At 35.7% G+C, this 17,057-nt stretch overlaps 1 protein-coding gene across 2 annotated transcripts; it reads right to left on the bottom strand.

Annotated features, from left to right (window-relative positions):
- Positions 1–10,432: 10,432 nt before the first annotated feature.
- LOC141514933 (lysozyme C-like) lies at positions 10,433–16,774 on the bottom strand. Of its 2 annotated transcripts, none has more exons than XM_074226113.1 (4): positions 16,551–16,774; positions 14,946–15,110; positions 13,778–13,853; positions 10,433–10,631 (listed from the first exon to the last, which is right to left on the bottom strand). In XM_074226113.1, exons 1-4 carry the CDS (start codon positions 16,684–16,686, stop codon positions 10,565–10,567), a joined length of 444 nt encoding a protein of 147 aa, XP_074082214.1. In that variant the 5' UTR covers positions 16,687–16,774; the 3' UTR covers positions 10,433–10,564. The 2 variants fall into 2 exon arrangements, with proteins under 2 accessions (XP_074082214.1, XP_074082215.1); XM_074226114.1 differs by having other exon boundaries at positions 16,635–16,774.
- Between the last annotated feature and the right edge of the window lie 283 nt (positions 16,775–17,057).

Raw genomic sequence — 17,057 nt, 5'->3', positions numbered from 1 at the left:
AGACTCAAAAACTTTTAAAACAATTACAAAACACTTCTCACACAAATACAATCACACTTAAATACCTGGGCAAACATCCACTATTCATGGATAGACCAAGCTAACATAATAAAAATGACAATTCTACCAAAACTAAATTACCTGTTTAGTGCCCTACCAGTAAAAATTCCAAAAAATTACCTTAATGAATTAGAAAAAATTTTAGGTAAATCCATATGGAGAAATAAAAAGTTAAGAATTTCCAGGGATTTAATAAATAAAAGTGCAAAAGAAGGTGACTTAGCCTTACTGATCTTAGATTATATTATAAAACATCAGTCATCAAAACTGTCTGGTATTGGCTAAGAAAGAGTTGTAGATCAGTGGAATAGATTAGTTATAATAGCAGGAAATGGTTATAATAATCTGCTGTCTGATAAACCCAAAGAGTCAAGCTATTGAGATAAAAATTCTTTCTTTGATAAAAACTGGAAAAATTGGAAGTTAGAATGGAAGAAACTTAGATTAGACTGACACCTCACACCCTGTATACCAAGATAAGATCAAAATGGATACAGGATTTAGATATTAAAAAAATTATTATAAGCAAACCTGAAGATCAAGGAATAGTTTACCTGTCAGATCTATGGCAAGGGAAGCAGTTTATGACCAAAGAAAAGATGGAGAATATCATTAAAAAAGCTAGATAATTTTGATTACATTCAATTAAAAGGTTTTTTGTACAGATAAAAACCACTGTAAACAAGATCGAAAGAAATGTAATAAATTGGGAAACAATTTTTACAACTGGTATTTCTGACAAAGGACTCATTTATAAAATATGCAGAGAACTGAGTCAAATTTTCAAAAAAAAATGCCATTCCTCAATTGACAAATGGTCAAAGGATATGCAAAGGCAATTTATAGATGAGGAAATCAAAACAATTCATAGCTATATGAAAAATTGCTCTAAATCATTACTTATTAGGGAAATGCAAATTAAAGCATCTTGGTGATACCACCTCACACCTCTCAGACTGACCAACGTGAAGGAACAATGATCAAAATTTGAAAGGATGTGGAAAATCAGGGACACTAATACATTGTTGGTGGAGCTGTGAACTCCTCCAAACTTTCTGGAGAGCAATTTGGAATTATGCCCAAAAGACAAAAAACTATGCATACCCTTTGATCCAGCAATACCACTACTGGGTCTATACCCTGAAAAGATTATGAAAAAGGGTAAAGACATCGCTTGTACAAAAATATCTTCACAACCCTGTTTGTGGTGGCCAAAATTGGAAATTAAGTAAATGCCCTTCAATTGGGGAATGGCTTAACAAACTGTGGTATATGTATGTCATGGAACACTTTTGTTCTATTAGAAACCAGGAGGGATGGGAATTCAGGGAAACCTGGAAGGATTTGAATGAACTGATGCCATGGGAGATGAGCAAAACCAAAAAAACATTGTACACCCTAACAGCAACCTGATGATCAAAGTTAATGAACTTGCTCATTCCTTCAATGCAACAACCAGGCACAATTTTGTGCTATCTGCAATGGAGAACACCATCTGTATCCAGAACAACAATTGTGGAATTTGAACAAAGACCAAAGGCTATTACCTTCAATTTAGAAAAAAAGTTATCTTATTTAAAAAAAAAGATGTTGGATGTGTTTGCCCTTTTCTTCTCTAGCTCATTCTTATAGATGAGAAAACTTAGGGGAAGTAAAGTTGAATGAGTTGGTACTAAACTAGTGAGTGTCAGGCCAGATTTAAACTCAGAAAGATGAATCTTCCTGACTCCAGGTTCTGACTCTCCATCTAATGCATCATCTACATATTTTTGTTATTTTGTTCATTTGTGTCTGACTCTTGACAAATTCGATTTGTGGTATTCTTTTTTTTAAGGTTTGTTTTGCAAGGCAAATGGTGTTAAGTGGCTTGTCCAAGGCCACACAGCTAGGTAATTATCAAGTGTCTGAGCCCGGATTTGAACTTCTGACTCCAGGGCCGGTGCTTTTTCCACTTCACCACCTAGCCGCCCCAATTTGTGGTATTCTTGGTGCTACCAGTTCTTAAAAATTTGGTGATTGAAGGCAGAAAAATTTAAGGCCACTGAAAAGGGAAAGGAATTTCCATACTCTCTGGGATGTTAAATTGCTCAGGATTTTATTAAAGAATATACCAAATAGGTTAAAAAACTTCTCTGAAAGGATCAGAAGCACTTAAGACAGAATGAATAATAACCTAGTAGACAGAGAAAGAGGCAGAGGCAGAGAGAGGGATAGGTAAAGAGAGAGACAGAGGTGAAAGAACAGTCAAGCAGAATTGACTGGACTAGGCAGAGAGGTGACTAGTAGAGTTGGTTGACCTTCAGCAGAGCTCCAACTCAGGTTTTAGGGTCTTTTCCCTTATCCAGAGGGCGAAAGGGGAATTTTCCTTCCCCACATTGAGACCAGAATTAGGTAGAAGGTTGAAGACTGAGGAGATCAGGATACAAATTTTACATTAAACAGTGGGAGTCAATTTACGTTTCAAGAGTGGGAAACTTCCACCCTTTTAACAAGATTTAACAGCATTAAAACTACATTCAGGGGCGGCTAGGTGGTATAGTGAATAAAGCACCGGCCCTGGAGTCAGGAGTACCTGGGTTCAAATCTGGTCTCAGACACTTAATAATTACCTAGCTGTGTGGCCTTGGGCAAGCCACTTAACCCCATTTGCCTTGCAAAAACCTAAAAAAAAAAACTACATTCAGGGGCAGCTAGATGGCACCTGCCCTGGAGTCAGGAGGACCTGAGTTCAAATTTGCCCTCAGACACTTAATAATTGCCTAGTTGTGTGACCTCAGACAAGTCACTTAACCCCCTTGCCTTGTAAAAACCAAAAAAAATTAATACTAAATAAAGTTAATTCTCTACATCATTGTGAATAATAACTTAGTTCTCCATCTAGTTACTTAGGGTACTTAATAAATATCTATTGAGTTGAACATAAGTTAGAATGAAAATGCAAAAGAGAAGTCAAATCATTTAATTTAATTTAATAAAAATTGCTAATGTCTCTGGTTTCTTGTTGATGAAAGCCTTGATTGGGTTGTCTAGCATGATATGGATATCCTTGGCAGTAAAATCATGAATAGTGTGGATCTTCTAGCAAAAAATCTCCTAGTGAAAACCACAAATAATGTAAGCTACTATTACAATAAGCCAAAAGAAAACACTGTGACCAGAGAGGACCAGGGCATGCATTTATATGTCCAATCTATAATCTTGCAAATTATGGGATTCTGTTCCAAACAGCACTTAGAATCTGGGCCCTGAGCCGAGGGTAGAACAGAGAAACCCAGACATGTCAGGCAATCTTCATTAACATTCTCTAGTACTCCTTCTACCTTTGTCTGAATTCTATAGTTATCATGGAGATTTTGAGGAGATTCAATATGTCATCTGGCAGATGCCCCAGATTGTCCTTAGGCGAATATTCCACTTTGATTATGAAACAACTTATAAAATCATTCTGGAGCTCCCTGGTTCCCTTCTTCAATACCATAATGGACTCCCTTTTGGGGGTTTTTAGGGTAGAACAATTGGCAAAGTTGACAAGATATCAAAGAAATTCTAAGGTGAGATGGTATGAGTCAGGAAGAAATGCCTGGATGGCCTAGGACCCCTATGTGGAAGGGGATAGTCCATGTGTAGGACATGTGTGGGTCACTGTTAGACCTGGAGACCTTTACATAGATTTATTCCATTAGGTTGAGTTAGGCAGGAAAACAGATGATAGGTAATGTGTGCTACTTTCAACTTTTATTTTATAAATGACTAGTGAATACTTAGTCCAGAGTGATTAAAATGTTTTTTTTTTCAAGACATCTTAATAAATGGAAAACAGGGTGAGGATTCCTGGAAATTTTAGGTCTTATATGCACTTTGAAACACTTATGTTGGTGCCCCTGCATGCCAGTCATTGGCTGGGGTCACAATCTAATTGATATAATTCTCCCCCATGTGTTTTCCCTGCCCTTCTCATTATACTAATGAGCAAGAACCTCTACCTCCTTGAGCATGGACAAAGGAGATGCTAGGTTAACTCAGAACTAGATGGGACATATACCTGACCTAATCTCAGATTTTGATAAAATTGAGGATAAATCTTTTGTCTTAATTCACATACCTGTCCATAGGCAACAATACAGGCAGACCCCAGTCTTTGTCATTTAACAATTGTCCCTTCATACTTGAGGAACCCAAACACACCTATATTCCTCACATCTTAGAGATGCTTACACAAAAGAATTGGAGTTGAGTGATAGCAGATATGAAGGGTGATCATCATCTCCACAATGCTTAGGAAACTGAACATGTAGAAAGTAGGTTATTAAGAGGAAGAAGCATGTAAAAACATGGGCTTTCTTGTCAATGTATTTTTTTACAGTTAGAGGAGAAGGTCATTTCACTGAATACAGAGAGGCAGGTTTGGGGGCTGTACTAGTGAAAATTTCAAGGTTTCAGGATTGAACTGGAACTTAACTATTTCTTGGTTCATGAAAAACAGTGGAAAAATCTTTTGTGAAGATTTGTGAAGATCTAGGGCACTAGAAAGTTTTATCAGGGCAAAAAATATTTTTTATCATTTCATTATTTTTTAAAATTTATTTAAGGCAATGGGGTTAAGTGACTTGCCCAAGGTCACACAGCTAGGCAATTATTAAGTGTTTGAGGTCAAACTTGAACTCAGCTCCTCCTGACTCCAGGGCCAGTGGTCTATCTACTGCACCACCTAGCTGCCCCTGCAAATAATATTTTTAAAGAAGTTTTGTATTACCATTATTTTAAAACTTATTTTGTTATTTTATCAGTCCTGCTAACTGTTTTATAGTGTTTTTCAAGTTGCCATTTAGGGAATTGGATATCACTATTGCCTGAAGTTAAAAGGAAGCACATCAACATTTCTTTAGTTTTCACTGATGAAAGTGTAAGTTATTCAAGGTTATTGCCATAATGAGGAAATCTAAATTGGTAATTGACTATTGTTTGTGTACAAAGAAAGTAGTGATATTAAAGCCTTATCAGGATTGGTTCTGCTTATTCTGAACAATTCATATTGGGGTATTCCAGCATGCACTGGGATTAGTCTATTCTACCTCACAAAGGCTGTTGGGGGTGGGGAGTGTGAAGTATTAAAGAGTACATCTCACTTCAGGGTAAATTGCTGGGCAGGCAGGAGCAACAGGTTTAGTCACTTCTCTGGGGTCCCTGCTGATTCTCCTTATTTTGTAAACTTGCCAGGTATCTAGAAACCATCTATGTGTTTACTCCTGCAAAATGAGTTACCACGAGTTATGGAATTCCAAAACAATGAACTTGGGTTGCTGAGAAAGTGATTTCAAATGATTGATTTTTATACCAGGACAAATTTAAACTTGAGAAGAAGAAAACTACAAATGAAGAATATTGGATTTTTTAATGAAGAAATCTCTTATGTATGTTTTCATTCTGATAAACTTTTATTGCTCAACGCAACTCCATGAGAGGAAAAAATAACAATATCTGACACTAGTCTGTGATCAGTGTAATTTGCTATTTAAACTATAAGCTAATGAATCATTAAGTCCGTAATCAATCATCTGGGAGAAATGTCACAAGTTATTCAGAGTGAATGTTATCCTCACTTGTCACAGGTGGAGATTTGTCTCTGAGAGAAAGCTAAGAGGACACCCTTGATCTCAGTCTAACCTTTTGGATCAGTGTTTTGTGATTTTAAATGAGGTTCAGATTCGTTCCTGTAAATGACACTCGCTGACATCAGTGAAAATGAAAGTATTTTAATTATACAATGCAAGGAATAGATTGCTTACAATAATATCCAATACAGCAAATGATGCATAAAAGACAAAGAATTATTAATACTATAATCAAAGTAGAAGAGAAAGATAAAGAAAACATCACCAATTCGGGGGAGCACCAACTCTGAACAGCTCAGGCTGGGGAATCCCAATTTCAACAGCTCAGGCCCAGGAATCCCAATTTCAACAGCCAACTGAGTCCGAATGGGAAAAAGGTCCCTAGCAGGACGTCTCCTCCATGGTTGAGATTCCAAAGAAGAGAAGGAACCCAGAGCTTTTTATACTTTTTAAAACAAAAAAGGCTCAGAGCTAACTGAGTTGGGCATGTGATCAGTTTTTTTCTGAGTTGGGTAAGTGGTCAATTCTGCTTATCAAAAAGAAATATATATTTTGCAATAAGGACATACCATTCAGGGTCGCGAGGAGGAAGTTAAATAATTACAGTACTGGGAGAATAGCCGGCTCTCCTAGTACTGTCTATTGTTCTCAAGGAGTGGCTAGTTCCTGAAACTTGTGAAATGCAACCAAATCATGAGATGATATGTCCAGACGCTAAGTTCATGGATCGGCCAAGGCTTCAACACAGATTGAAGGGGCCTTGTATTAAAAATTTTCAATTATTAATTCAATCAGTTTCCCCAGTATATTCCTTCTGAAAAGGGATGTTTCCAAATTTGGTATTCCTGAATCTGAGTATGAGGTGAAATTGTTACTGCATGGTTAGTTGTCAGTTGAGACTGTTACCTGAAGTAAAACTGAATTGAGGATGTTTTATTCTGCCATATATGTGTTGAGTCATCAAGGACTATTATGAAGTTATAATCATGTCCCAGTCTTTTCTCTTTATAGTAAATTTCTACAATCTGAGCAAGTGGTTAAAAGAAGAGCTGAGTGCACGAAGTATATGTCGTGTTCTACTATATTTTAAAAAGAAATGCCACATAATATTTGCCTTAAAAATGATCAAATCATCAACAGGTTCTGAAATTTGCTGGGGACCTGGAGTCCTATTTTTAAATCTAATTTTCTCATTCATATTTTCCCCCTTTACTGTCACTGTTTGTGTTATTTTTGAGGTTTGTTTACAAATGAGACCAGCCCTCTTAGTTGTACCACTGAAAACATCTTAAAACCCAGTATAGAGTCACCCTAGGAAATTCATGAAAGATATTTCTAAAGGATGAATGGGTAGCTTTCAGGGTGAAGGGTGGGGGTCACTGATAGTAAAAACTGTGATGTGGATTCCTTAAATACTAAAAATCAAGAATAATGAGGGACCCAAGCCCAGTGCTGAACAGAAAAACCCAAAAATATCAATCTCCACTAACATTCTAGAACTCCCTTTGTCTTATTTCCAAAAATACCAATGAACTTTGGGTAGTCTTCAAAGCGATCTGATATATCATCTGGCAACCTCCCTAAACTACCCTGATGTGAGAATCCCATTTTGATTATTAAATTATTTTTAGGGTCACTCTGGAGCTCTCTGGACTCTGTCTTTGATATCATTTTGGACCACATATTTGGCAGAACCTCGAAAGTCTCACTGGAGAAGATTTTGGGGCAAGACTGGCACCATAACATTTGAATATTTTCTGGGCAGCTAGGTGGCTCAGTGGAGAGCGCACCGACCCTGGAGTCAGGAGTACCTGAGTTCAGATCGGACCTCAGATACTTAATAATTACCTAACTTTGTGGCCTTGGGCAAGCCACTTAACCCCATTGCCTTGAAAAAAAAACCCTAAAAGAAAAAAAAAGAACATTTGAATATTTTCAAGGTGTTTTTCCTTGATCGTTAAAACAAATATATGAAATAGATTCCCATTTTATAGATAAGGAAACTGAGGATGTGAGAATTGAAGTGACTTGCCCATGGTAACACAATTAATTAGTTGAGCATCTGAGGTAAACCTTAATACAAAGTCTTCCTGCCTCCTAAATTATCACTCTCTTCTTTAGACTCACCTGTACAAAATGAACTATGTCGGCAGGCAGAAATATATTTTTTTTAGGTGTGGAAATTGAGATTGAGAGAATTAAATGAAAGTTCAACCATCTTCATAATTTCCTTCTTCAAAATCACACCTTTAAGTTGAAAAAGACCTCAAAGCTTATCAAGTACAAGGTGAATATGACAAACACTGGTTTGAAGGCAAACCTTCACTATATTTTATGTCCTCTTTTTCATTGATCATGGTTTAGATGTAGAAAGTATCACAGCCTCATTATTTAAATATTGCTTTTATTTGGGTTAGAACTATCATTTCATTTTCTAACAACTTCAGGCCCACCCTCCATTGCAAATAGAAATCTCCCTTGGAACAAAGCTAATAAATTATATAAAAAAAACCAATACAGTGCCCATATGATCTGACTACATTGTCAACATTCTAGAAATAGAGTCTTACAACTCCTTACCAACAAAAGGCTAGTGGACCAGTTTCTCAATGAAAAATAAAAATATGAGCAAATGCAATCTAATATACTTTAAACACTTTGTAAGAATACCCTATTTCTGAAAGTATACTACATATTGATTTGTCATTTTTGTGTGTACCATGATCATTTTTTACATGCTTATCTCATTTGATCCTTCACTCACCCATTTCCCTACCCTCCTTAGATAATGAGGATTTGGTCCAGATCTGGTCCAGTTCTTTGTTACTAACCCTTAACTTAAGCTCATCAGTTTGATTCTTTCCCACTTAGTTCCAACTACATGAAATTTTATCCTAAACATTGAACAGCAAGTCATCCAATTTATCCAAGTGAATGAAATTCAGAAAAGTTATATATTTGATATATTAGTATATACTATAAATAATGTAGAATATACTATAAATACTCTAAAGAAATAAAATGCAATAATGAATGTTCTCTTTAGATGGGATTGAGATGAGATCTCAGTTTAATTAAAAAAGAAGGTGCAATCTTAGTGAAATCATGGATGAGCTGAGGAACCAGCTTCCTTTATATGTCTGCCTCTCCCAAAGTCTGTTTCTCTACATGTCTCTCCCAAAGTGTGTCTGAAACTAGACATGTCTCTGCTCTTAAGAAGTTCTGGCACTAGAGGAGAAGTTAAGAGGGCAGAGTGAGAGGAAATTATTTTGCCTAGTTCTCTCAACTAACCTTCTTCATAACAATCTAGAAAATGTGCCAAACTAAATTCTGATAGGGAAAGCCAAGATATAGTCACTGTGGATCATGTTTCCAACCCAGGTATGTAAAGACTGGATTGGAAGCTGAACAGGCGCATAGCACAGTGGCAGTGACAATGGAGACTAGTCCATAAACATTCCAGTGCCCAGACACGAAAAGGAAATCTAGAGAGAACCAGGGAAGGAAAAACCAGGGAAGAAAGAGATCACAGGAGACCCTTGAACTAGCTGAGAGCAAGGACAAATGTCATCTACCAGTTCTATCACCCATTATCCAATTCTGGGTCACAGGTGTGGTCAAATCAAATCTGGGTGTTTACTTGACTTTTTTTTTGTAAGGCAAATGGGGTTAAGTGGCTTGCCCAAGGTCACATAGCTAGGTAATTATTAAGTGTCTGAGACCAGATTTGAACCCAGGTACTCCTGAATCCAAGGCCAGTGCTTTATCCACTATGCCACCTAGCCGCCCATTTACTTGACTTTTGAGTAGAAAACAAACCCCAGAACCTTAATTGAACAACTGAGAATAGAAGCACAACACTGACTCATTTCTAACCCTCAGTGAGAAAAGGAACAGAGATCTATTCTGCCCTTTCCTTTGACCAAGAGTCGAGAATGTGAGTTTTTGCGATCACTTATTTTTTATTCTTCTTTTCCTTCAATATCCTTTTGAGGTCTGCAATGCCTATATGCCTATAACAATATCTGTATTTGTCTATGTCTATATCTACATCTATCTATATACTCATTCAAATATCTCATTTACTTTTCTTTTTTATACACATTTTTAAAAAAATTTCTATTTTGATTTTACAGTTGGAAATGTGGAAGTGCTATTTTTGCTTCATTCCAAACATTAAAAACTTATTTTTCTTTGACTTATTTTGTCTGGATCTGGCATTTGATTCATATTTGAAGATATCTGTATATTAAGATTCATAATAGTTTCAATTTTTAAAAAAATCAGCATAGTCCTGACATGGTCATTGAATAGTTTACATAACAGCAACATTTTTAAGATGGGATTTGAGAGATTTTTAGCAAAATGTATGTAAGCAAATCTAAGTATATATCTATCTAAGTTTACATGTATATTTTATACAGATGAAGTTCTTGAGTAAAATCAATCTCTTCTTTTTACACTTTGCATTATGTAATTGTCTAATTAGATAACATTCACTTCTTTTTAGTAATTTTCATTGATTTCTGAAGAGATAGCGGTGACAGGCATTGCAAGTCAGGATTTCTCAGGAAAGAGATTATGTCTAGAATAGAGTAATATCTGTGTTCTTGAGAGTCAACTATCTTTTAATACCCAAAGCTGAATATCATGGAGACTTGTGTGATAATTAGACAAATTTTGTTTAGTACCAGCGTTCCTGGAAATCTAAAAAATGTAGTGAGGCAAATGATTATTGAACATGGTCTTTCAAAACTAGCTTTTTTTATTCTGTGCCAGCTTTATTTGAGAAAATGATTTTTAAGAGGGGGAAAAAATACATTTTTTCAGTTGAAGGAGCTCCTTTATAGACAGAGGAATTGTGGTGAGTTGAAAGATCTCATGGTTGCAGCTTATAAATGACAATCTCTGAGATAGTCAGAAAGATTTCTTCCTTGGCAAACTTTTCTCCAACCCACCCTGCAAAGAAAGGCAGATAAAGCAATGAAAAAGTGACTAAGACTGCCCTGAAATAACTGTTGTTTTTGGATATATATATATATATATATATATATATATATATATATATATATATACATATATATGAATTTGGAAAAATGTAATATTTATGAAATGTAATTATCTATTTCATAATAGGAAAAAACCATAAAAACGGTCTAATAGAAGTTAGTGATTAGGCTTTTACTTTCTCATTTTTTAAAAAAGGCTTGAATCTTTGGATTTCAAATGTCTCTATCAGTTCTGTAACTTCTGTGATTCTTAGAATTTAGAAAAACAAGAAATGAATCCACTATTCTATGCTCTGATCCAAACTAGATTCTTCAGTATGTCCTGAGGACCCAGTGTCTACTATATCTGTACTTTTCATCATGGTGTCATCCAAGCACAGAATGATTGTTTACTTTTTTAATTCTCTCTTAAAATGTCTATTTATTTATTTATTTATCTATTTATTTATTTATTTTTGCAAGGCAATGGGGTCAAGGGACTTGCCTAGGGTCACATTGCAAGGTAGTTATTATGTGTCTGTGGTCAAATTTGAACTCAGGTCCTCCTGACTTCAGGACTGGTGTTCTATTCACTGTGCCATCTAGCCCATCCCATTTTACCTCTTCCCTGAAGCTTCTCAATAGTCATCAAAATAAAAATGAAACTTCTCTTCAGTTTTCAACTGATAATTGTTCTATATTTTCCCCTTACATCTAACACATATTTTCTTGTACCATAGCCATTCGATTACTTATATTTTCCTTTCTATATGATTGCAAGTTTCTTGGAGAGAGAATTTATCTTAGGCATCTGATACAATGCCTTTTGTTACTGCAATGAATTTTATAAATTGAATCTACCAAACATGTGGCAACAATGCTTAAGACAGCTATTGAAAAAAATATTAATGGTATCTGAAGGAGCAATCCTGCAACCTACCCAACTTCAATCCTTATTACTATAGAAGTTATCACAATTCCTCCATTTACTCAAGTTTTCAGCCTAGGAGTGATTTCTAACTCCTCATTCCATCTTGTTACCCATATTTAACATTTTTCTCTTTTGCACTCTTTTTTATCACTTGTATATATTCCCTTCTCTATTCCAACAGTTTCATCATACTGGTGCAGGTTATTAGTACTTTATACCTTCATTATAACAAAAGTCTTTGGACTTGTCCCTATCTCATAAGTTTCCTCTCTTTTCCACCATATCTTCCATTAAACTGTTAAAAAAGATCTGCCTCGGGTTGGTTAGGTGATGCAGTGGATAGAGCACGAGCCCTGGGGTCAGGAGTACCTGAGTTCAAATCTGACCTCAGACACTTAATGATTACCTAGCTGTGTGGCCTTGGGCAAGACACTTAACCCCATTGCCTAGCAAAAACTAAAAACAAACAAACAAAAAAACCTACCGAAATAGGAAATCTTATATTGTCACCCTCTACCCAATCAACAACTCCAATGGTTCCAAATTTAATCTGGGATCAAATTCAATATCTTCTGTTGAGCATTCAAAGCCTTTTACAATCTGGACCAAATGCACCTTGTCATTCCCCTTAAGTCTTACACTCCATGCTGTGATCTATCATCCAGTGACACTGGTCTTCTAATTGTTCCTTGAATGAATCATTCCATTTTACAAATGCAAATTTTTCTCTACCTCCACCCCCCACCAAGATCTCTCTTCCTCTTCATTTCCATCTCTTGGCTTCCATGATTTCATTCATATCTCATCTAAAGTATTACCATCTGAATACATTAAGATAAAATCTAAAATTGAGGTTACATGAATCAGAGTAGTTCTTTCTGTACAGGATTGTCCCAGTTCTTTCAGATCTCATCATAGACAGCTTGATTCAAATGCTACCCTTCCATTCATTTTTGTCTCCAGTAATATCCTGTTGTATCATGACCAGGCTCTTCTCTGACTCTTCCTGAGACCAAGAATGGTAGATTTTTACCCCTTTATTCAAAACTGCTAGATCATCATTTCTTTTATTCAGCAAACTCCAAAATCAATCATAATTTATCCCTTTTGTATTTGATCTTCAATGTGCTTATGGATGTAGGAATCATTTTGAACTATAGCTATCTGACTTTATCACAAATCCATGTCCTAGATCCTAAATGCTAGAACATCAGGGACTATATCCTCCTTTTTTTTCTCAATATCTAGCACAGTGCTTTACTATCTGAGAATGAGACATATAGCAAAATAAGTGGAGGCCAGCACAGCGAGGAGAACTCTTCAGCAGAGAGCAGAGATAGAGATCTGAAGTAATCAGGATAAATGACCCTATGATGTTGAGTCTTCAACCTATCATTAATGCTGTTGTGGTAGTGAGGGAGAAAGTAGATTTCTCTCTTGATCATAACTTTCAGAGGGAGAGAAAATGTCTATACTATTGTTTCTTTCCTAAGAGATTTATGGAGATTTTTCCAAGTTGCAGCCAAATTAAGTTACAGGCAATCAGTACAAAATGATTGCAGATGAATAAATCAAGCTACATGTTTTTACTTTATTCTAAATAAAATAAAATTCATAATTGTTTGATTCTAAGTCTCTGAATCAATGAATGCAATGGGTAGTGAACTGAGAACACAATGCCAAAAGCTTAATGCCTTCTGAAATAGTATTGACAAACCCCATAATTTAATATTCCAAACATTTCATTTCAGACTTGGTTTGGAGTCCTTAAAACTATCTGCTTTGTGCTGAAAACAGAGTACTCTCAACAACCTCTGATGGCTGAGCATGCTCTGGTGCTCATAATGGATATAGCTGTCATTTAAGAAAGGACTATTTCTAGTAAAGTCTAGAAAAGTACTTACAAGATCATCTGATTGATGGTTCAAGTAGAGAGCCCCATCATATGCAATTCCAATGTTGTATAATTATTACAGAGATAAATTGTCTTTCTGAAGAATTAGCAAAGCAGACCTAAGATCCTTATTAGGAGAGGGTGTCCTCTAGAATATTTTTTAAAATGATAGCTCATACAGATATACTCTTCCAGCCTAGTTGCTGCTATACACTACACAGCAGAATGGAATTTACTATCTTTGAACAACCTTGCTCACAGAATAAGCCCTTTACACTGATTGAAAACATACCATGCCTCCATGCCTTGTTCTCTCACAATTTGCTTTATACATTTTACTGATTTAGTGATGTCATCTCCCAAGAGTTCTGAAAGGGAAATGAAGAAAGATGTAAGGAAGTTTCAAGTTCTTTTTATCTATAAAAAAATCTTATAGCAGAAAAAATAATATTGTAAAATTATTTTCCTAACTTTAAGATAAATGGGACTTCAGTAGAAAAAGGTCTATTCTCTCATTCCTAGTCACTATTATTATCAGAATGCAGAGCCAGATGTTTTTACTGTAAGTTCAGGGTGCAGGGTACAGGACACAGGTTGAGGGTCATTCATTAAAAAAATCAAGAACAAAGTCAAACATAAATGCAAGTGATTTTTCATTATTTATTTCTTGCAAATCAAATAGTTTTATATTATTCCTTTTTCTTAGTGTGTCCTTAAAAAAAGTTACAAAGCGATGAATAAAAGGGAGTTGTCTAAATTAAAGTGACTTTTATATGGATGGATGCTCAGTTGTCAGCTAGTGCAGCCTTCTAGTCACTCCACCAAGTTGACTGGCCACATAAAACAAGTTTTTTTGGGGAAAAACACACTATTTGACTCAAAGGTCACTGAAAGCTGTTAAAGCCAGAGGTAGCTATATCTCTTACACATATAAATCCTGTAACCCCAAGTTTAAATATCACATTGGACATAGCTTCCTGTGTAAGATCTTGGGCATATACCTGCACTTTCCTAGACTTCAGTTTAACCAGATGTTAAGGGAGGTGTTTGGACTTGGTGACTTCTGAGATCTCTTCTATTTCTATGATCCCTTAATATGGACTAATAGGATCAGCCTGAATTAATGAAGATTACTATTAGGTTAGGGCATTCCCTAACCTAAGAACATGTATTAGGGGAAGGTAGTTTCATTGTCAAATGAAATGAGAATTTGAAGGATTGTTTTCATTCATTCTCATTTATTACATTACAGTCAAAAGGAATAAAAAAAATGATACTTTGCCAAGAAGAGATAGGGTTTTTTTTTAGCTTGGGAATGATGAGAATGGAAGATTAATAAGAAACTAGGAGCTTCTCATTGGCCTTCTAAAGTTCCTTTCTTTGGGCAATTTTTAAATCAGCACAGCTCTTTATCTTGCTGAGAAGTCTCATTGTGTCCCACATCCTTGAGATGCTCTTACCTGAGCACTGCACGTGACATCCATTATATGCGTTAGGAGTCTTGCCATCATTGCACCAATAGTGACTGTTGATCTGCCATGGTCCATAATCAGTACTTCTATCTCCAGGATTGTAGTGTGTAGCTTGGGTGTTAAAACTACTCTCTGAATAAGCTGCACACACCCCTATGAAGAATTTATTGAAATAATGATTATTTAATATCCAATCATATCTATCCAGGAAAACCAATATCTCTGAAATGATGTATTCCTCCTTGATCACTGATATAACAATCTACAGGTGGTGGTGATAGATGGGTTGCCCTCAATTCGGGAGAATTTGAGTTCAGATCTGACCTTAGACACTTACTGGCTGTGTGACTTTGGAAAAATCAATCCTATTTGCTTCAGTTCCATATCTGCAAAAAACATGTCAGCTAGAGAACAAATCCACAAAGCAGAAGTTATTAAAATGACTCAGTAATAACAAGGAATTAACATGTGTTATAATGAGCTGATGTTTAGGTTTTATGTGTGCACTTTGACACTTTGGATATAGTTAAACACTTCAAATAAGTGCTTAGCATGCTCTTTTGGTTACTTCTTAGACTTTAGAAAGTGACCGAGAAAATGACAATGGTGAAAATTAAACAAAGGTATGTCTTGTGTAAATTTAAAGCATTATTTAAATGGTATTTCTTGTTTTTCTGTTTTAATAATGTAGATCTTCAGTTTGACTCTCAAAGCCTTATATAATTCAGTCCCCTTCCTATATTTCCAGATTTCCTCTATTTTATGTCCCACTCCATCCATTCCAACATAGTCTTTAATTCATTGACAATTATTTTCTTGAATAAGATATTCTGTCTCCTGACTGATTATTTTCCTGGGCTGTCTCCCATGTCAGAAAGGAGATTTTAATAATATAAACAAAGATTATTCAGAATGGCCAACTGGGATTTATAGCAGGAATGCAGGATTGAATCAATATTAGGCAAACTATCTGCAAAATTCTGGAGAACAATTGAAACTTAACTCCAAAGTTGTTAGACAGAAAAATGAACCATTATCTCCAACTTAGGTCCTCCAACACTAGAATGCAGGGGCAAATCAGATGATCTGGACAGAAGGGTCTTTTTTGACTTGAATTTCCCACTCATTTTTTGCCTTGAACTCTTTCCTAAGAGATAGGAACTTTCTAAAAGACTACTGTTTGATAAGTAATGCCCTCCAATTCACCAGTCCTGAAGCTTTCTTCAGAGAGAAAAGAATTGGAAGTAGTTATTGTGGATAGAACATGGATGCATGAGCTAAGAATCTAATAGAAACTTTGGGTCTCAGAATATTCAAATGTTTACATTGATAATCTTGCTGATTTATAAAATGAATTTGGAAGGAAATAGTAGATTAGGTTTTAAATGAAATAAGTCCTGAATTCCCTTTCCCCACCCTAACATCCTACTCATTGAAATTTGCCTTCTGGATACCCCAGGTGTGGTTTTTAAACTGAGAACTTTTGTTTCCTATTATATTGATGCCCAAAGAAATTGAAACAATAAGAACAAAATCATTGATTCCTTTGAAATCATCACCGCCATTCTTAATCCTACTAGAAATCAGACTTACAGTTTTCCAGACTGACACCATCATAGCCACTCAAGCCATGCTCCTTTGCTAATCTGGCAAATTCACATTTTGTCATCGTCCTACCATGGACTGTCGTGGCGAGAAAGATGAACCCCAGACAAAGAAGCGCCTTCATGTTTTCAGAGAGGTTAAACTGCTCAAACTACTGAGACTGAGTTAAGTCTCAGTATTTAACTTCTCTCTTCAATTCCTCTTTGCTATTGGAGGTGTCTACATGTGAGGAAATCAAGATTTATTCATGACAATACTTCCTCATTTGCCCTGAAGGCAAAAGATTTGGCACATGGTCTGGACATGTTAATTCTTCCGTTATCCCAAAGGTCAATTAGAGTTAAGAGAGGGGTGATAGTTTCTGCTTTGTTCTTGTGATAGTAGACTTACCCAATCTGAATTATGGATTTGCCAGTGAATCAATTAACAGAGGAAGATAGAAAACAACTCAAACCCATCTTCCTCAGGCTATTGTTAATTCTTTTTTTAATTGGT

The sequence above is a fragment of the Macrotis lagotis genome, chromosome 2 (genome assembly GCF_037893015.1).
Source record: "Macrotis lagotis isolate mMagLag1 chromosome 2, bilby.v1.9.chrom.fasta, whole genome shotgun sequence".
NCBI lineage: Eukaryota > Metazoa > Chordata > Mammalia > Peramelemorphia > Peramelidae > Macrotis > Macrotis lagotis.
This window is presented reverse-complemented; position numbering and strand designations above follow the sequence as displayed.

Excerpts from the sequence above, each read along its gene's own strand:
- LOC141514933 (XM_074226113.1), bottom strand. The coding sequence starts at position 16,686 with ATGAAGGCGCTTCTTTGTCTGGGGTTCATCTTTCTCGCCACGACAGTC. Across the intron at positions 15,111-16,550 it reads TGGTGTCAGTCTGGAAAACT|GGGTGTGTGCAGCTTATTCA; the intron begins GTAAGTCTGATT and ends AATTCTTCATAG. Across the intron at positions 13,854-14,945 it reads ATGTCACGTGCAGTGCTCAG|AACTCTTGGGAGATGACATC; the intron begins GTAAGAGCATCT and ends TTTCCCTTTCAG.